Here is an 18,647-nt window from a genome sequence, read left to right as displayed (position 1 = left end):
GAGTAATTAACTTCAGTATCAGTTTTGATTCAAAAGTTTTGGATAGGGGAATTAAAAAATGTAGTAAAAAAGCAGTGTAATGAATCATCGAGTTGGGTATTTGGTTTATACGCATACTTGATATAGTACTCCTAGTATATTCTTCTTTAAAACATAAAAACAAAACTTTATGATTCTTGTGTATGTGTCCTCTACGTGAAAAAATAAATAAATTAAAGGAGCTAGTCAGTGTAACGAAAGGCCACCCACTTTCTAGAGGAAAAAAAAAAGAATTAGATCAATCACACACACACATACACACAAAAAATAGTGGATTCCTCCACGAAAATGGCAGCCACTAGAGTGCTAACAACAGCTGCTGTAGTAGCAGCATCCGCTGGCCAAACAACGACGTCGTGTTTATTCACAAATCGACCTTTTCTTCTTCCGACAACAACACGTAAAGCTTACGGCTTTAACGGTCTCTGCTTCAACAACAACAACAAGAGATCATCATCCTTAGTGGTGGTGAAATCTTCTAATAAGAGACCCTTTTCTTGTAATGCCATTTACAATCCTCAGGTTCAGACAATCCAGGAAGGCCAATCTGATTCCCTAGATTACAGAGTTTTCTTTCAAGATGGCTCCGGTAAGAAGGTAATAATAATAATTAATCTCTCTGTTTTTAATTACGTTTTGTATCTCTTCTCTGTGTTGATCGATTTGTTATTGATGAACATTTTGGTTAGGTATCTCCATGGCATGATATACCATTGCATTTAGGAGATGACGTTTTTCACTTTATAGTGGAAATCCCTAAAGAGTCCAGAGCTAAAATGGAGGTTGCTACTGATGAATCTTTCACTCCTATTAAGCAAGACACTAAGAAAGGGAAGCTCAGATATTATCCGTAAGAATAAAAAAGAGTTCAACCAGTTTTTTGGCATTTGCATCATCTTGTGATGATTTGACTAGCTAAAAGGATTTTTTTCTTGTTTTTTGGTTATATTTATATACACAGTTACAACATAAACTGGAACTATGGATTGTTTCCACAAACATGGGAAGATCCAACTCTGGCAAACTCTGAGGTTGAAGGTGCTTTTGGAGATAATGATCCTGGTATGTTATAAGATTTATGGTTCTAGATGGGTATCATGCTCTGAGCTTAGCTTATTTTGGGTTCGTGTTTGTTTTTTTTGTAGTTGATGTTGTTGAGATTGGTGAAAGTCAAAGGAAGACTGGTGAGGTTCTAAAGGTGAAGCCTTTAGCTGCTTTAGCTATGATTGATGAAGGAGAGCTAGATTGGAAGATTGTTGCCATTTCTTTAGATGATCCTAAAGCTCATCTTGTGAATGATGTTGATGATGTTGAGAAGCACTTCCCAGCATGATCTCAAAGAACCTAGAATTCATTTCTTTATGGACTTTGTGTTTCTGACTCGAGATGTTGCTCTCAGGGTACTCTTACAGCTATTAGAGATTGGTTTAGAGACTACAAGATCCCAGATGGGAAGCCTGCTAACAAGTTTGGTCTTGGAAACAAACCAGCAAATAAAGTAATATCCTTGTCGACTTCTTTTCCTATTTGGTTTATAGATTCCAAGGAGCTTATTCTGGTCTTTATGTGTGTTTTATAGGATTATGCTTTGAAGATCATTCATGAGACGAATGAATCATGGGCTAAACTTGTCAAGAGATCAGTTTCTCCTGGAGAACTTTCACTTTTCTGAAACAGTTTCAAGATAATCTGAGTAATGTTCTCATCCTTGAGTGAAAACTTTTTCTTTCTTTTTTTTTGATGAAATTTGAACAATTGAGATGCTTTTTAGCTGATTGAACGAATGAGAAATAACATCAACATATCATATTTTATGTTCCTGAACTGAGTTGTGATTGAGACATATCAATGTGAATCTGAAAACTTACTAAACAACTACGTTTCTGTAGAGAGGAACAAGGTACATATATATATTTCATGCATATTTCTTTTGTACAAGTTTGATAAAAGAGATGAGAATATACCATAAAATTCTCAACAGTTACATTTGAGGTTTCTTTTTGGTCTCATGCTACCTCAAGAAGAGGTGCAACGGTTGATTCTCTGGTCACAGCCTCAGGCTCGGAATCTTCGTTATATCGGTCCACACTATTCAGGAAAATGCCTGTAGAGTCACAAACGCAACAAATCATTATTCATTACTACCACATTAAACTAATACAAAAAAGTTGAATTTTGAGTTCCTAGTGTGGCTAAAAACCGAACCTATGGACCAAATTGCAGCAGCTGGAAAGAGAACGAATGTAAGAACAAGAGCAGTTACTCTCCAATTGTTCACATGGTCCTGCATGAGGCAAAATGAGAAAACATACATAAGTCGGATACAGTGATGGCTCAAACTAATCTAGATGGAAAATTGCATTCATCTAAAGCTTAATTAGATTAAGACATTGGATTTGTTAATCATGATTTTGTGGATACAACTGAGAAACCAAACCTGAAGAACTCCGACGAGTGGTGAGGAAGGTACATCTCCAAAGATATGGATAGAGACAGTAGACATCGCCATTGCTAGTGGTCTCAAACTTGGTTTGACACAATGGAGAACTACGAAATTCACAGGACCCTATACAACATGAAACAAATCAGAAGAAATAGAATTTGTATAACATAACAGAATCAAGTAAGTATATGAATGGTTGAAATCGAGATTACCTGTGTGGCAAAGATGAGAAGTTCACCAATAGCAAAAAAAGCTAAAAATGCATACAAGCTCTTGAAACAGAAAGCAGAAAAGCAAAACAGTGCTCCTACAAATGTTGAAACTGAAAGAAGCTGCAAAATACAGAAACAAGCGATCAAGTACTAGTTTTCCAAGATCATAAGTTGTAGCATTTGTGTTCAGAATGTGGAATTTCTATCTATGTGAGGATAATATGTCTTCCAAGTTAAGGATCTTACCTTGAAAGCATTTGAAATTGTAGCATCCATGTAATCTAAAATCACTCCTCCTGATAATGTGCCAACGATTCCGCATATAACTGTGACCCCTCCAAATATCAGATCAGCGTTTTCCTGCAATGGGATAAAGGCATAAAGTGATATGCTTCTACACATGGAAACAACAAAAGCTCTGGTAATACTTTACCATCTTGTATATGTTATAACCAGCCTTTGGACCAAAATATGAATATGCGCCTAAAACAAAGTTGTAAGCAATATACCCTGAAGAAAATAAAGAAACAGTTACAGGTAATCGATAAATCATACAATTGACACATATACTTTTAAACACACGAGAAGGAAAAATGGTTACCAAGAATGTTTGTAACATAAACCTTATCAACCAAAAGCAATTTCAAATCTTTCAGGACAGATGAAAACCCATAGCTGACTGGCAAGACGTTTAAGTTATCTGTATCATCTGGAGCGAAACCTGTATCATCTGGAGCGAAACCTGAAGATACAGGATACATTAGAAATAGCTCAACTCCACAGGGACATAGGGTGTGTGTATTTGCAACTTCAAACACGCACCTTTCAAATGCAAGGGTTTGATAACAAAACCTAGAACAGCAAAAGGAAGCATAAGTATTGCTTCTCCCCAAAATGCTGCACGCCAAGGAAGGACATTCCCCACCTACAAGAAAACAGAAAGAGGTCACTGAAGGTGGTGTAAACCTCGAAAAATATGATCAGAAGAATCATGACATGAATAACAAAAATGACTCACCAGTCCACCATATACATAGCCAAAAGCATAGCCTGCCGGAATGCACATGTAGAATAAAGCAAGCCACGCTGATTTCTAGTTCAAACAAAAACAAAAGTGCCTTGTGAATAATCAGCTTCCTTCCTATAGACAATGCATCACCATCCTTTTCTAAAACCATGGATCGCGAGAAGAAATATATTCCAAAAGCAACTACCTGATCATGTGGAGCATTATCGTCGATATATGGGGCAGCGAGACTGACAAATGATGCCTCACCAACACCAACAAACCTGAATAAGGTGTAAAATGGAGATGTAGATGATTTTGGATATGTAATATGAAAGAAATAGATGAAAAGCTATAGAAACTACACCTACATGCGACAGATTGTGATGGACCAAAAATCAAATGAAAGACCGCAGCCAAGCACAGCGAGAGTCCAGATCGATAATCCAACTCCGATAAGTCTAAACGGATTAACTCTGGAACACATAACAGAAAGTGATATAAATAACCTTAGAGATAATGAAATGTAGATCCAAATTCAATAAAAATGATGCCTTTGCACTCATAAGTTTGGGGAATCCAGTTCACACCTCTTTGCTAGTGAAGCAAATATAGGAGAGGCTACAAGAAGCCCAACCATGAACGCAGATGACAGAACTCCATCTTCAAAATTGCTCAAGTTGAAATCCCCCCTGTGCAGGACAACCATGGGCATTATGACTAACAACAAAGAAAACCCAATACCAATATCCTCAGACTATCATATGTTTTCACACAATATGGATAGATGATCAGCTCGAGTACCACCTCTAGCTTAAATTAAACGGTAATGGATAGCAAACAAAAGGGAAACTTACTGAATTCCGGTGCCAGATGAACATGTACCAGTTGAGGTGCAAGTACCACGACTCCCATTGATACCATTACTTGCTATAGCTCCTCGATCTATATAATTGATTAAGTTGACAACACAAAACACAACGAGAAGCCTGCAGAGATAAACCACATAATAAGCACAAGAATAAGAGCAACTCAATGCTTATCAGTAAACAAAAACATTACATATTCAAACCTCTCTATTTCCTCAAAAGATCAACAAAATAGTAAAGTGTTATACAACAACAAGAACAAGAACTGCATCTCCATTCCCAATTAATAATAGCCAAATTCTTATTCTAAGCTGAAATTATCGATTTTTTTCACAATCAATCTAAACTTGAGTATGTATACGCAAATGAAAACAAAAAAGATCATGACTTTTTTTATTTCATCAAGACATCAAATGTTACAGAACTGCCTTAAATAGAACCAAAACCAATTAGACGATTTCAAGTGAAAACAGAAATGTTTTCCTAACAACTTCATTCACATCATCAACTACAAAAGCTTGCTTCTTTCAAACATATCGCCCAATTTTTTGCGAAAAAAGTTTGGATTTTTTTGGACCTGAGAAAACAAAATGCATACAATGGAGTAAAAATTTTACTTTTTGGGGGTAAACCATGAAGGCTCTGCGATCTGATCCTTGAGCGAATCTGAATCCCTCTCCATGATTCTAGGGTTTTTACCAAGGTCACCTTCTCCGTCAACATCCATGGGAAATGGGATAAAGCTCCTCCGTGGTTGTCTGAGAGAATTCCGAATTTTGGATATTCCATGCGGAGGGGTATTTTCGTAATAATCGTTTGAATTAATCAATAAGAAACAAACCAACAAAAAAAAAAATATACAAGTCGGTTTTTTTAAGTTTTGTTTTTTCCTCTAATTTATTTCTTTTTTTCTTCCCATTAATTCTTTTTGTAGGTTTTGTTTTTCAATTTAATTTTTTTTTTTCTTGTAATGATAAATCTTAGATCTAAAGCGTAGTATGTAATTTTTCAATGAAGGTTTAATTATTATCTTTTCCTAAAAAAAAATATAAAAAAATTAACGGCTAACTTGGATATTACTCCCACGTTCCATCTAAAAGAAATATAAAAAAATGATTTTATTTAGTTGTTAAAATTACTTTTTAAAATTATTTAACGATAATCTCGATATAATTTTCTTTTCCTACAAAGAATCTCTCAAGTCAATCTCTACTACATTCATATATTCTCCTAAAATCACACACCTACCTAGTCATGATAATCAATTCACTAGTATAACTTACTTAACATACCGAACGATTCCTTCTCACACGATGTCTAGACAAAACTATAATCTTCTACAGCTTCGCATGCGTTTACATACGTTACTCACATCCATGGAAGGAGAAGCCGGTCCCAATGAGTTTAACGATATGATCACAAGGAACAACGGAAGCGAGTTTAGTAGGTTTGTGTCATTCTTAACGTCACAATCCGACTACTTTTTCGAGATTGTCAATGATAGACAAGGATCAGGACGTGTAAGGAGACTCTTGGGAAAATTTCAAGAGACTGACGAAATCTTATTGAACGCTATCGTGCATAGGTTCATTGATATTATGACAGGGAAATATAGCTACCTCGTTGCGTTAACCGCTTTTAGAGTCTCGAGGAGCTTCGAGTTGTTTAGACGTACTCTCCGTGACGCTCTTTACTTAGCGAGCGATGTAATCGGGTGCATCGCACTTAACCAAATGATTACCGAGTCAAAAGGTTTCTTCAGAGATCAGTTGCTTCACGAAATAGCGGATAACGCTGATTGGCTAAGCATGGACGATTCAGGAAACTTTGTGGTACAACACGTGCTTAACTTGCGTGACTTGGAATGCACGAACCTTGTAGCGTTTCGGCTTTATAGTCACTACGTTGCGCTTTCGTCTGAGAAACGTGGTAGCTACATCGTGGAGCAGGTTCTTGAGTCTGGATCGATGATAGCTTTGTATTTGGTCGTGAGTAACCTTATAAAGTGTGGTGGATTCACGTTGTCGAGGCTGGCTCGGCATGAGTTTGGGAATTATGTTGTGAAAAAGGCGTTGAACGTCACACGGCGAGAGGGCAGGTTTGATTTGTTTTTGGGTCTCGTTAGGATGTTGAAGGTGAGTCCGTTTCTTGATCTCTTGCGTGTGTCTCAGCACGGAAGGAACATTGTGGCCATTCTCGATTCAACAACTATTATGTAATTTTTCAAATTTTCTTTAGTTTTGTAATAGCTAATATAGGGTTTGTTCGATGTTTAAGGATCTTATGTGATACGATGATATGTTATATGTTACACAACTAGTATGAATAAAATATCTTTATGCCTAGACCCAAGTAGAAGCTAGTATTTTGTTTCTCTTCTCTACTAACCAAAGACAATAGTGCTCTTGTCTCAAAATCATTCATCACCAATTAGCAATTCTCTCTGTTTTGTATATCACATAACAAAGATTTGGTTTCGTAAATCTAACAACATGTTGCAGTATCAGTCTTATTGTCAGCTCAAGACACAAATGTACTATGAAATGCCTTAAACGAAACTGATCAGACAAACGAAAACATAGATATTAAAAAACAGAACATTGGAGGAGATTCTTCCTACTCAAACCCAATGATTCTCTTCAATCCAGGAAACAACCCTGAAAACGAAGACATAGAAGAAGACATCGAAGAAGAATCGATGGTTTTGTCAGAATCAAAACACTCAAGTTCAACCATTTCTTTAACAGATCTAACAGATAAAGGCTGAAAATCACCAGCCCATTCATCCACAAACTCTCTAACAAGACTCAATCTCTCTTCTTCTCCAATCTTCCTCCATTTGTTCCTCATCTCATCTTCTTTCAAACCCATATGCTTACAAAACTCTCCCCAAAGAATCTCACCGCTCTTCTTCATCGCTTCTCGTCTCTGTTCCGAGGCTGTGTTCGCTTTCCCGATTTCTCTAGCTAAATCTTTCGCTAGCTCCGAATCGCTCATAATCTTCTTCTTCCTCTTGGGCCTCCTTAGCCGCATGTTGCTGATGATTTCTTCGTCTTCATCGTCTCTCCTTGCGCACTGAATTCGGGTTACGGGTCGGGTCAACCGAAGCTGCTGAACATCGAGATGCCGAGAAAAGCAAGTCTTTTGGGGAAGAAGGTGAAGTAATCTCAGCGACATCTTCTTTTGCTTCCTTCTCTCTCTCTCTTCTGCCCTCTGTGTCCCAAATCCTTAAATTTAATATTTTTATCGACTAATTTTATTCTTTTTAAGTCCAAAGGTTGAACCTTTATGCAGTTAGAAACAGAACTCTTTAACATAGTATGTATCACACAATACAAGTTAAATCTTTGTGTTTCGTGAAGGTGTGTGTCTTGGAAAATAAAGAACAAAGAAATCATACAAAATTTCATCAAAATATGAATCATTTACAGTTAAAACCAAAAAAGGTGGAACCTTTTGCGACGTTTTGAGCTTTCAATATGCCCAAGCAAGTCTCTGTTCTCTGACTCTGACAGGGTCTTTTCTTCACTCTGTTTTTAAGTTGGTGAGAATCAGTTCTGATAAGATATCGACCCATGTGTCCGGAACACCGGGTAGGCACCAATGCATACAGTCTTGTCCCCATATTGCCACCGCGTCCTGCTTCCCTAACCAGATAGCTGGATGAGCATCTGCTCTGAATTCACTTAGATGAGTCAGGTCAAGTAACTTGATCTTTTTGGTTTGCAACTCATTCTTGATGATTTGGTTAATCCTTCTTGCTTCTTTGTTCACTCCATTGTTCCTGGGATCAAACCACAAGTCAAGCTGTCTAGGTCTTAGCATCAACATCATTTTTTTTTTTTTTATCAGAATGCAAAACTATAGAATCCAGAGAAAGAAGCAAGGAGTTGCTCAGTTAAGCTCGTTGGCATACCTGGTTTTCTTCGAGTGGTTTCTCAAGTAAACAACTTCCATTTTGGTTCCAATCACCACCATAAAAGTGCCTTGGTGATTGCAAGCGCCAGAACTTAAGGGTCTTTTCTGGTACTTCTCTTTGGATATAAGAAACCATATGTTGAAGAACTACTTCAAATCCTTGCAATATATCAAGAGGAGGATTTATCGGCTTTCCCTTTCGATAGAAGACTAGAGGTGTCTCTTTAGGAAACTTATCGTACCCCCACCTAAACCCAAAAACCACATCCAACTACTCTGAATAATTTCTCCACAAAGTTACAAGCATTATAAAGTTAAGGAGATAATTATTTTACCAGTGGCCAGAGTTAAAAATGAGAACATCGTAGAAGCTGGTAACATTGATCCACTCATTTGCAGGAACATCAACATCAACTCGATAAATTCCTTTCACTCCATCTTGATTAGCTTCAGCAGATGACTTCGGCTGCCACCTTTAATCATATCAGTTTAGAAGAACTACAATTCAACATATAAAAGAACACATACATTATGCTTTCAACTTTCAACTCTAATAGATTTGAAATCTAAGAGCTTCACAATTCAGTAATGGCCAGTAAACTGGAGAAGTAATTTGAAGTTCCTCATACAATTCTACATATCAAGCCTACAAATTGGTAATCTAAAACCCAAAATCCTAAGACTGAATTCAATATCTAAATCAAAAGTGTGATCCTTGAAGAGCTAATATACAAAAGATTTCAATCTTACTGATATTTAGAGAGGAGAACAGATCTGTGATAAGCAACAGTGACATTGAACTTAGGGAAGTAAGCTCCACGCCAAGCTTTTTTCTTCTTCCACTTGACAGCACTTGGATCAGCCACTCTAAGTATACACAACCACGAAACCAAGAAGTTCTCATTCAGAGAATCCCCAACAAACCCAACATTCTTATTCCTCATCATCTTTAGAAACCGGGTCGGGTCAATTCGACTCAACCCGCAGCCATTGGGTACCCATCTCCATGAATTGATCACGTCCATGTTTTCCCGTTTGTTCCGTAAGCAATTCCAAGCGTTTCTGTGGAAAGGGCAAGTCTCGTCGTACAAAGGTTTCGGAGTTTCTGGATTGAAGACCCATCGGCCGGAGAAGAGATCGCACGGCGGAGGAGAGACGAGGTTTGAAGAAGCGATCGGACGGCGGAGAAGGAGTAAGGAATAGAAAAGGAGTAAGAGAAGAGAAAGGAGTAGAAGACGTGGAAGAAGTGATGATCGGAGCTTCGTCGGCATCGTCGTGTAGATTCGTCTGGATCCAAACTCCATCGATTCATTCATTCTTTCACACGAAGAAGACACACGCGGCTAAACCGGTAATTTGTTCCGGTTCGGTTTGATATAAATAAAATCCGGTTTAAATTCCACTTCCGGTTTTGGGTTTGATTTTTTACTTTGGTTTAGGGTTAAAATTGGGTTTAATTTAGAAGCTTATTCGATTGTGGTTATCAGTTATACTAATTAGTTAAAACTGAAAAATTAAAAAGGATAAAGATATGGATAATAATAAAATTTTGGATGGTTCACAAAGTTGGTATCTGATGAGTTTTGTTTTTGGCTTGGTTCGTATTTGTACCATACGAAGCGGACCCAGATTGGTTGGTCCGTATACGTGGTTAATACTGTATTATTATTATCGACGGCTCTCACCATTTTTATTAGTTTAAATTGTTTTCATTGGTCCAAATGATATTTTAAAGATTTAATTGATAAATTTATATTTATTAAAAAAAACTAATTACCCAACTAATCCAGTCTCCTCATACTTCTCCCATCATCATTCACATCTTCTTACTTTCCTCAGCCTCCTCTGGTTTACTTCTTTCGATTCTCCTCCTGTAAGTTAACAAATGTGTATATATATTCATATGCATCTGTTATATTCGTATTCATCTATGCGAATGATTAGTTCTGTGAAAAGTTTTTTTTTTTTGGGGTAATTTTTGGTAATTTTAATGGCTTGCATTGTCTCGCGTATGCTGTGTGATGTTTTGGCGTTAGATTTAGATTTGGATCTTGTACGATTTTGATTCAGCTGGTAGTTTCATCCATTGGCTTTTGGTTATCTTTCAATTCGATCTTGGTGTCCTGATTTTTACAATTTTATGTCTCTGATTCGAGTTTTGTCTGAAAAAAAACGAAACTTTAATTGTAGAGCAGTGCGCATTGACTTGTAAGAATTCTAGCAGAAGCTTTTTCATATCCTAGTTCCTGTATTGAATCAGTTTTGCAGAAATGGAGACTGGTGCTGGTATAGGTCTGTACCCTTTGCACCGTTGCAAAAACATTTACTTAGTGAGTGGTGTGTTTTATCTTTTTTGAGTCTATCATTTGGAAGTTTCGTTATGATGTTAGGTTTGTCTTTTGAGGTTTTGAGGATCAGAATTTTGGGGGGGATGACATTGAATACTTTTTTTTTTCAGGTGAGACATGCTCAGGGGATTCACAATGTTGATGGGGAAAAGAACTATAAGGCCTACATGTCTCAGGAGTACTTTGATGCAGAGTTGACCCAACTTGGCTGGAAACAGGTATGTAGAAAAAGAGCTGCACTTGCACCACTTTATCCAAAATGTAAATAAGATTCACCTTTCCAACTTCAGTTACTGAATAGATAGTTTCTCTTGGGTGACAGGTAGATGGTTTGCGTAAGCATGTTCATTCCAGTGGACTTCACAAGAAGATTGAACTGGTCATATCGTCTCCACTGATGAGGTATATTTGTGATTACAAAGGTCTTCGTCTAATTGATCTACTTGGTTAGGAATACTAACAGCGTAGTATGTTCTTAGACTAACAGATTTTGCTTCAGTTCATTTGTGTCATTATATTATAAAATGAACATTTTATATTTGAGCAGGAAACTTTATTTACATTAACCTTCGAAGATTTTAAAATTGTTAACGATGTTCTGTTTTATATGTAGAACATTGCAAACTGCTGTTGGTGTTTTTGGTGGAGAGGGCTACACAGATATGAGTGATGTACTACCTCTAATGGTAGCTAATGCAGGAAATAGTAGCCGTGCAGCTATATCGAGTTTAAACTGCCCACCAATTATTACAGAGGAGTCCTGCAGAGAGCATTTGGTATGCCTTTTCATTGTAATACATATATTCAAGAGAGAAACTAAAATCAGACATAATTGCGTTTATCTATCACTCCTACTCATCACTTGAAGTGACCATGAACAAGTTTTGCAGTATTTTTTTTACTCCCACTCACTAGTTTTGCTGTTCTATTCAAAATCTTAGATCTTGTCTCTACGAGAAGGGAAAGGATATAGATAATTATTCTTAGCTGCTTCAAGTTTTCACTGTTGTATTCCATTTTTTGTGGACACAGGGAGTGCATCCATGTGATCAGAGGAGAAGTACCAGCGACTATCAGTTTCTTTTCCCTGCAGTTGACTTTTCACTGGCAAGTATAATTGAGAGTCTTAGATGTGCCTGGCATTGATTATTACTTGTAATCTTCTGGTTGCCCAAATTGACTACTAGCAGCGTACAGCTACGCCAAGCAACCTATAAGTGCTTCCAAATGACTCCTCACATTTGAATTTGCCTTCAGATAGAAAGCGATGAAGACAAGTTATGGAAGGCTGATGTTAGAGAAACAATTGAAGAACTTGCAGCTAGAGGAAAAAAGTTCCTCAACTGGTATTTTCTCTTTTCCCTTATGTCCGGAACGTGAAAAACTTAGAGAAACATCCTCTTTGCTTCCTCGACACTGTTAGTTTGATAAGTAGAAGTTGGCATCAAATAGGATCAATCTCTGATGAAAGAAGATTCTTTCAATGTACTATTGTTCCATGTAGAATTTAAGTAATCTCCATTAGTCCTGTTTGACTTCTCGAAAATGCTGATGGAACAGAACTGCATATGATTGGCTGGTTTTGGATTTGTAGGCTATGGACAAGGAAAGAAAAAGAGATAGCTATTGTGACACACAGTGGTTTCTTGTTTCACACATTGAATGCACTACAAAGCGAGTGCCATCCAGATGTTAAGAAGGAAATTTGCGGCCAGTAAGATCCACACCCTTCGTGAGGAAATTATTATAAGTGAAGAATTTCAAATTATAATTGAGGTTTTCTAATTTGCATTTGATTTGCAGCTTTGCTAATTGTGAGCTACGTTCAATGGTCATCGTCGATAGAAGGTTTGGAGTTTCTTGATCCATTTTTTTGCCATGAGATTTGAAGATGTAGCCAATGATAGTCTAATTAGTTTTTCATGTATTCACAGTATGTTGGGATCGGACACTTCGGTGACTGATTATCCAGGAAAGATTCCAAAGGGGATTGACCTTCCAAGTGATGCTGTTGTAGATGATAACAACATCAAAGCTGAGTGATTCTTTATGGACACTTCATTTTCTTCAACTTTCTATCTATCTATATACACAAACCCCTTCTTTGTTGTATGCAACTCTCTTATTAGTCTTACTATCGACTTAAAAGATACTTCGCTAGTTCGCTTAATTGGGACTTGAGTGATAATTTTGTGTTTTGGGGTAAAACAATAACGAATGGAAATGTTTAAAAACGCTATTATATAGTATGGTAATCCACATTTTCATTTGTATACACACTTGTACCATTGCAATTCAAATATTTATAGCAAACGGAAATACAGACTTGATCGAAACCAATACACATCTTTTAAAACTATTCATAGTCAATGCAGAAAATTCCAACAGGGTTTACAGCACAATAATCGTCGATTTGTCGATCAATTGACATGTTAACTTGTATAATGCAAACATAAATAATATCCCACCAGCCAGAGACAATCCTTGCCTTTTCAGTTCTCTGGAAGATCCTTATGAATTCAGTTTGTATTGAGAATATCGTAAAAGACAGCAGGTTTCTTGGTAACTGGAGCCAATTCCTGAAATACCCAAAATCTATTCAAGATCCGGACCATAAGTGAAAGCTCTTTACTAGATCCTGTCGGCCTAATCTGCGTTCTAAGATGTGCAGAGAGAGAGAAGGAGTACCTCAACCGCAGCAGCTAAACCAAGGATGGTAGCTTCGGCCCAAGGTCTTCCCATTATTTGTAATCCTATCGGAAGCCCTTCCTTATCATAACCAACCTGCGTTGATTTTTATTTACCAATATGTTGCAAAAGAGAGTGATCAATCAGAAAAAAACATAAAGTTATTGCAAAAATGAAAAAAGTAACACGATAGTCTAAGCTTTGTTTAGAAAGATACAAAGATTGCTTACCGGGACAGATATGGCTGGGAAGCCCAGGAGATTCGCAGCTAGAGCGAAGCGCATTATATTAGCTAGAAAAGAAGCAATATGAAATATCATAAGTTGAAAACTCTGATATAAATGTCTATGAGATTCGCAGCTAGAGCTTTCCACACATTATATTAGCTAGAAAAGAAGCAATATGAATATCATATGTTGAAAACTCTAATAAGAAGTTAAGAGTTTTGCTTCACAAACTTGTCACTTGAAGATTGGTTTCTCCATTTTTGAGAGCATCAGGGGGTATCAATGGAGCTGTCATACTGTATGTACAAGACAACAGTTCACACGTAAAAGTGAGAGAAGTTTAAGCAGTAATTGTTTGTGAACACATTGGAAGTAATATAGGGATCTTCGATTCACTAGATGGTTTGATAAGATATGATTTATCTATGCATCAAATTATTTTACGAACCCAGCTGTAGGAGTCACAATGACATCAACGTCTTTGAAGATATTCATGTGAAACTCCATCAATCTTCGCCTGCAACACAAAATTTATCAATATTGGTATAAGAAAAATCAGGAAATGACGTATGTGCTCCCTGAAGCAAGCAGCCTCTAGAGTCAATCATCTAGTCATAATCCTACACTTCCAGAAATCCGACTTTTAGCTCGAGACTGGTGCGGAGTTTAAAACGAGTATAGTTACCACCAAGTGCTTTGTGGAAGAATCATATGAGAAATTTACCAAGAGAAAATCATTCTGTGCCACTTCAAGCAAAAACTTATTCCTGTGATTTTAGAAGCAAAAGTGAAAGCTCTACAATTTTCTATTGCCGTTTACCTAAGACATTGAGCAGCAATATAGTCTGAAGCAGAGAACGAACGGAAAATCGCAAAGCTGGTACGAGTGTCATAAGTTAGTTTTGAATTTTTCCTGAAACATTAGACAAAGGTGAGAATTTAGACCAAAAAACAAATTATTTTTGTAGATGATAGAAATAGAAAGGGGATATAGAGATATACTGCTGATGAAATCAGAGAAAGCCTAAAGACATACCCAGCCTCACAGTAAGAAGTAAGAGAAGCCAGTGTTGGAGACCCAATCGACATAACATGGGCTGCACGCATCTCTTCTAATTCAGGAACCACTATCTCCACCACCTGAAACAAAAGTCCATATAGAGATTGTAGCTAAAACAATATATTGATCGAAAATCCGTAGAGTGAGAGAGACAAAATAAAAATGATCAGCTTACTTTGCAACCATGATTGTTTGATAGGAGCTTAAGGATATCTTCACATTTGTCAGAGATGTCAGTTGAATTAACATCATTAAACCACTGCATGGATATAAAAAAAGCATTAAAAATTCCACTGAAGCAATTAAATCTAACTCAGATCAACTAGCAAGGATAGAATATTCACCGCTGTATATTTCCCTAGTCGTAGAGATCCTATAGCATTGCTTCCATTGTGAGACAATAACTTTGGGAAACAGGGAGGGGTCTACAGAATAATTGAAAAGACCAAATCATACGGGAACATATTGTAAGATTATATGCCATTATCAAATAAATACATACCACACCATTATCATTACATCTAGAAGTGCTTAAAACTATACTTTTATATCTGTAGTTATTTTTCTGAAATCCTTGTGAATACAGCAAGTAAAAGAGACATCATACTTTCTTGGGAACAGAAGATGTGTATAAACTGAGACATTTCTACAAACGACTATATTTCAATCTTTCTCATTAAGGTTTGATTGAGTGCTGTCTAGTATATATTATAGCTGGAAAAGTTACCGGTCTCAAAGTGATTCTATCATCAGATGAAGAACCCAAGATTGCAGCATACCTGTAAACATACACAAAGCTGCATTAATTAAAAATCCAGGTTTATCCGAAGATCTGAAGTAGATAATGTGTGGTTTTGATTTGAACAGATTTTGTTCGTTGGTTGTACCTCTACTCAGTTGTATTGTTAAATGCTTTACAAAGAGGCCAAAATTTGAAAGAATAAAACAATAACGTCTAAACAAAGTTAAACTTACACCAAGAAGGTATCTTCCAAAGATGAAGCAAGGGGACCAATAATTTCCACTGTTCCACCTTCACATAATGACCTGTAGAGATGACACTGGTCAAATCGGAAATCATATGCCATACATGCTAAATCTTTTTTTTTTTTTAACAAACTAGGCCATACATGCTAGATCTTTGTTCCAATCAATGTGCCAATATTTCATTCACGGAAGCATATAAGACTAGCCATACTACGTCTGACTTCTCATATTTTTAAACAACAAAATGTAACAAGACGTACATATATGGACGGTGGACACAAGAGTTCGAATAGATATTTACCTAGATGGTTTAGATAGCAACAAGATGAAAGCAAAAGTAGAAACTTGTAACACCCAAGGAAGGGAAAAGACGTAATGGTTCTCTCTTACCCTGTCATATCTGTCCGACCATATGTTGTTTTCAGTCCCGTTATACCACAAAGTGATGCAGGGACGCGAACAGAACCTACAATTCCAGAAATACTAAACCTAGTGGGTATGCAGATCATAGGTCAGATCAAACAAATAAAAATAACTTTGGTACCTCCACCATCTGTTCCTAGAGCAGCTGAACAGAGTCCAGAGGCTACAATAGCTGCTGAACCTGAGGAAGATCCACCCGTGTACCTTTTAGTATCATGTGGGTTTCTTGTGGTTCTGCAATGCCGCATACCAGAAGATAAAAGATATGTGCAAGAAACATGTTGAAAGTGAAACCGTATCAAGTAACAAAATAGTGTTATGTCTATCCGCAATAAATAAGACTTGTGTGTCCTCTGCTGAGTAGCTTACCCGTAATTTGAATTGTTCCCTGTGGTTCCCATGCCTAACTCATGCATATTTGCCTTTCCAAGTAAGATTGCACCACAAGATCGTAATTTTGAAACAACTGCTGAATCCTTCTCCACAGAACGACCCTCATGCAGCCATGTTGTTCCACCTTTAATAAAAACCCTATGACAGGTCTGCGGTATCTGGATTTACTTTCAATAACATATAAGAATGACATACTAACCATTTGTTGGATAGGGTAAGCAATCAATATCGTCCTTGATTGTCACAAAAATTCCATCCAACACAGATATTGGATTTCCTACACAGCTCAAACCCAAGATGATCAACACAGATCTCTACAATCACGTCTAAAACCTCACTGAAGATGAAAATATAAGCAGATACAAAATGAATCTCGGAATATGCATAGTTTACCTTCTTCAAACCTCTGTGTAGAAGCTTCAGCCTGCTTAATGACTTCATTGGCATCAAAGGTAATCAAAAATGGTGTTGGAGGCTTGTCATAGCTAAACTCCTCAATGATTGAAATAATCCTTTTTGCTACCTAGCAATCAGCAACAACAACCTCTATTTGTGCTAAAAAAAGAAAGAGTAGCAAAACAAAACAAAACAAAAGACTAACCAGCAAAGGAGTTGTCAGCTTAGATCTATAAGCATATGCAAAATCACGAATCTTCCAGTACCGGAAGGATAACATAGGATCAGCATGCAAGCTACGAGAAGGATCATATTGAGGAAGACACTTTAAGGCAGTTTCCAATCTCTCTATAGGACTTCCATCTTCTCTAACAACGACAACATCAAGCTCCGGTTCTAGATTAAAAAAAAATCAAAGACACAATCATCATTCTTTTTGAGGTTTATATAAATGATGATTACTAATTGACATAAGCATCTTTTTCAATTTATTTACCTTGAGATGGGAACTCAGGTCTAAACATGGGCTCTTCTGGTATAACTCTGTTGCGAAAAATCTACAAGGTCCCCAACACAGAAAAACACACATAAATTATGTAATCAAATACAAAAATGTCAGTCTGATGGAGAACAGACCTTAGTCATGCCATTGTCTTTTTTCAAATAATCTACAATCAATGAGCCAATGAGAGGTGCTTCAAGCAAATTAACAAACAACTTGAACTTAAAGCCAGTTAAATGAGGGCCTGCAAAAAAAAATACACAAGAAGCATATCAATCCATAATCAAACCAAAATTAAGCTAAACCCATAGAATTTATTTTAATCTGCAAATAAATTGTAATAGAGAGAAAGCAAACCTTTGATCTCTTCAGCTTTATATTTGACAGTAGAAAAATCAACCTCGCTTGCTCGTTTCATAACCTCATACTTACCCATCTTCTATAGACTATAGACCACTGGGGAAAAATTAACCAACACAATTGGATGAGAATCTGTTATCCAAACATCAAAGTGACGGTGACGAAACGGATGAAAAATTTTCGAGAATCCAATGTAATCAGAAACAAACGACAAGGCAGCAGAAACCAAAGAAGAATCAGGAGCGAAAAGGAACAAAATGGTTATAGAGGATTTGGATTGCGAACCTGAAAGGCGAAAGGGGAATCTGAGAAACACGTTTGATCTGATTTGACGGAGGATTATTACTAAATGAAGAATGGCGTGCAGCGGATGGATGAGCGGTGAAGTTGTTGGGAACTTGAATGTTGTATATACATACATATATGATATATCCTCTCCCCCCTTCTTTAACAAAACTGCCCTCTTATTCTGTACATATTATAACTTTGGCCCCTTAACTAATTGGCAATTTCAAATTATCGGTTTTGTATTCAAATTGGATTCGGTTTTGCTTAGTTTGATTCGGTTTTGGTTTCGATATGGTTCGATTTTATGAGAACTAGGCTTTTTTAATCTATTTTGTAAGGCAATTTTGGTTATGGGATTTGGTTTAATTAAGTTGAACAAAAGGTAAATTCGAATTTACGTTCCATTTGGTATATCGTTTCATATATAGAAAACAAATTCGATTTCCTTTTTTTCGTTTATTAGATTCTGTAAATTTTGATTTTTTAAA

General features: G+C 36.8%; 6 protein-coding genes and 1 pseudogene across 14 annotated transcripts; 3 read left to right on the top strand and 4 right to left on the bottom strand.

Annotated features, from left to right (window-relative positions):
* Nucleotides 1-14: 14 nt before the first annotated feature.
* On the top strand, nucleotides 15-1,914 carry LOC104742550 (soluble inorganic pyrophosphatase 6, chloroplastic-like). The gene is made up of 6 exons (XM_010463568.3): nucleotides 15-636; nucleotides 729-889; nucleotides 1,001-1,101; nucleotides 1,185-1,366; nucleotides 1,439-1,537; nucleotides 1,619-1,914. The coding sequence occupies exons 1-6, from the start codon at nucleotides 328-330 to the stop codon at nucleotides 1,709-1,711; spliced, it is 945 nt and encodes a 314-aa protein (XP_010461870.1). The 5' UTR covers nucleotides 15-327; the 3' UTR covers nucleotides 1,712-1,914.
* On the bottom strand, nucleotides 1,824-5,408 carry LOC104742559 (putative sphingolipid transporter spinster homolog 2). The gene is made up of 14 exons (XM_087474241.1): nucleotides 5,187-5,408; nucleotides 4,558-4,689; nucleotides 4,291-4,392; nucleotides 4,072-4,176; nucleotides 3,909-3,984; nucleotides 3,713-3,787; nucleotides 3,517-3,619; nucleotides 3,296-3,436; nucleotides 3,128-3,204; nucleotides 2,941-3,054; nucleotides 2,695-2,814; nucleotides 2,477-2,605; nucleotides 2,245-2,323; nucleotides 1,824-2,143 (listed from the first exon to the last, which is right to left on the bottom strand). The coding sequence occupies exons 1-14, from the start codon at nucleotides 5,294-5,296 to the stop codon at nucleotides 2,046-2,048; spliced, it is 1,461 nt and encodes a 486-aa protein (XP_087330367.1). The 5' UTR covers nucleotides 5,297-5,408; the 3' UTR covers nucleotides 1,824-2,045.
* Nucleotides 5,409-5,882: 474 nt separating this feature from the next.
* Nucleotides 5,883-6,914, top strand: LOC104757428 (pumilio homolog 18 pseudogene; annotated as a pseudogene). Its single transcript, XR_015570284.1, has one exon. The product of XR_015570284.1 is annotated as a pumilio homolog 18 pseudogene (transcript).
* A 189-nt stretch (nucleotides 6,915-7,103) lies between these two features.
* Nucleotides 7,104-7,746, bottom strand: LOC104742542 (uncharacterized). Its single transcript, XM_010463558.3, has one exon. It carries the CDS (start codon nucleotides 7,744-7,746, stop codon nucleotides 7,186-7,188), a length of 561 nt encoding a protein of 186 aa, XP_010461860.1. The 3' UTR covers nucleotides 7,104-7,185.
* Nucleotides 7,104-9,955, bottom strand: LOC104742527 (protein trichome birefringence-like 12). Of its 2 annotated transcripts, none has more exons than XM_010463540.3 (4): nucleotides 9,238-9,955; nucleotides 8,823-8,960; nucleotides 8,486-8,735; nucleotides 7,104-8,376 (listed from the first exon to the last, which is right to left on the bottom strand). In XM_010463540.3, exons 1-4 carry the CDS (start codon nucleotides 9,801-9,803, stop codon nucleotides 8,095-8,097), a joined length of 1,236 nt encoding a protein of 411 aa, XP_010461842.1. In that variant the 5' UTR covers nucleotides 9,804-9,955; the 3' UTR covers nucleotides 7,104-8,094. The 2 variants fall into 2 exon arrangements, with proteins under 2 accessions (XP_010461842.1, XP_010461850.1); XM_010463548.3 differs by having other exon boundaries at nucleotides 7,104-8,353; nucleotides 9,238-9,828.
* Nucleotides 9,956-10,018: 63 nt separating this feature from the next.
* On the top strand, nucleotides 10,019-13,108 carry LOC104742502 (phosphoglycerate mutase-like protein 1). 6 transcript variants are annotated; one of them, XM_010463515.2, is made up of 10 exons: nucleotides 10,019-10,360; nucleotides 10,748-10,817; nucleotides 10,946-11,053; nucleotides 11,158-11,237; nucleotides 11,449-11,611; nucleotides 11,868-11,942; nucleotides 12,093-12,181; nucleotides 12,430-12,549; nucleotides 12,639-12,683; nucleotides 12,770-13,108. In XM_010463515.2, exons 2-10 carry the CDS (start codon nucleotides 10,758-10,760, stop codon nucleotides 12,876-12,878), a joined length of 849 nt encoding a protein of 282 aa, XP_010461817.1. In that variant the 5' UTR covers nucleotides 10,019-10,360; nucleotides 10,748-10,757; the 3' UTR covers nucleotides 12,879-13,108. The 6 variants fall into 6 exon arrangements, 4 of the variants coding, with proteins under 4 accessions (XP_010461817.1, XP_010461825.1, XP_087330353.1 ...); XR_015571919.1 differs by having other exon boundaries at nucleotides 10,124-10,360; nucleotides 11,868-11,990; XM_087474227.1 differs by having other exon boundaries at nucleotides 10,276-10,360; nucleotides 10,678-10,817.
* On the bottom strand, nucleotides 13,103-18,320 carry LOC104742517 (fatty acid amide hydrolase). 2 transcript variants are annotated; one of them, XM_019238601.2, is made up of 21 exons: nucleotides 18,157-18,320; nucleotides 17,869-18,003; nucleotides 17,646-17,755; nucleotides 17,506-17,566; nucleotides 17,215-17,405; nucleotides 17,007-17,136; nucleotides 16,813-16,890; nucleotides 16,590-16,737; nucleotides 16,342-16,454; nucleotides 16,188-16,263; nucleotides 15,786-15,857; nucleotides 15,538-15,589; nucleotides 15,155-15,235; nucleotides 14,986-15,069; nucleotides 14,787-14,890; nucleotides 14,571-14,663; nucleotides 14,199-14,267; nucleotides 13,982-14,046; nucleotides 13,754-13,815; nucleotides 13,524-13,619; nucleotides 13,103-13,414 (listed from the first exon to the last, which is right to left on the bottom strand). In XM_019238601.2, exons 2-21 carry the CDS (start codon nucleotides 17,945-17,947, stop codon nucleotides 13,355-13,357), a joined length of 1,824 nt encoding a protein of 607 aa, XP_019094146.2. In that variant the 5' UTR covers nucleotides 17,948-18,003; nucleotides 18,157-18,320; the 3' UTR covers nucleotides 13,103-13,354. The 2 variants fall into 2 exon arrangements, with proteins under 2 accessions (XP_019094146.2, XP_010461835.2); XM_010463533.3 differs by having other exon boundaries at nucleotides 17,869-17,967.
* Between the last annotated feature and the right edge of the window lie 327 nt (nucleotides 18,321-18,647).

This window comes from Camelina sativa, chromosome 2 (genome assembly GCF_030686135.1).
Source record: "Camelina sativa cultivar CO46 ecotype springtype chromosome 2, ASM3068613v1".
Taxonomy (NCBI): Eukaryota; Viridiplantae; Streptophyta; class Magnoliopsida; order Brassicales; family Brassicaceae; genus Camelina; species Camelina sativa.
This window is presented reverse-complemented; position numbering and strand designations above follow the sequence as displayed.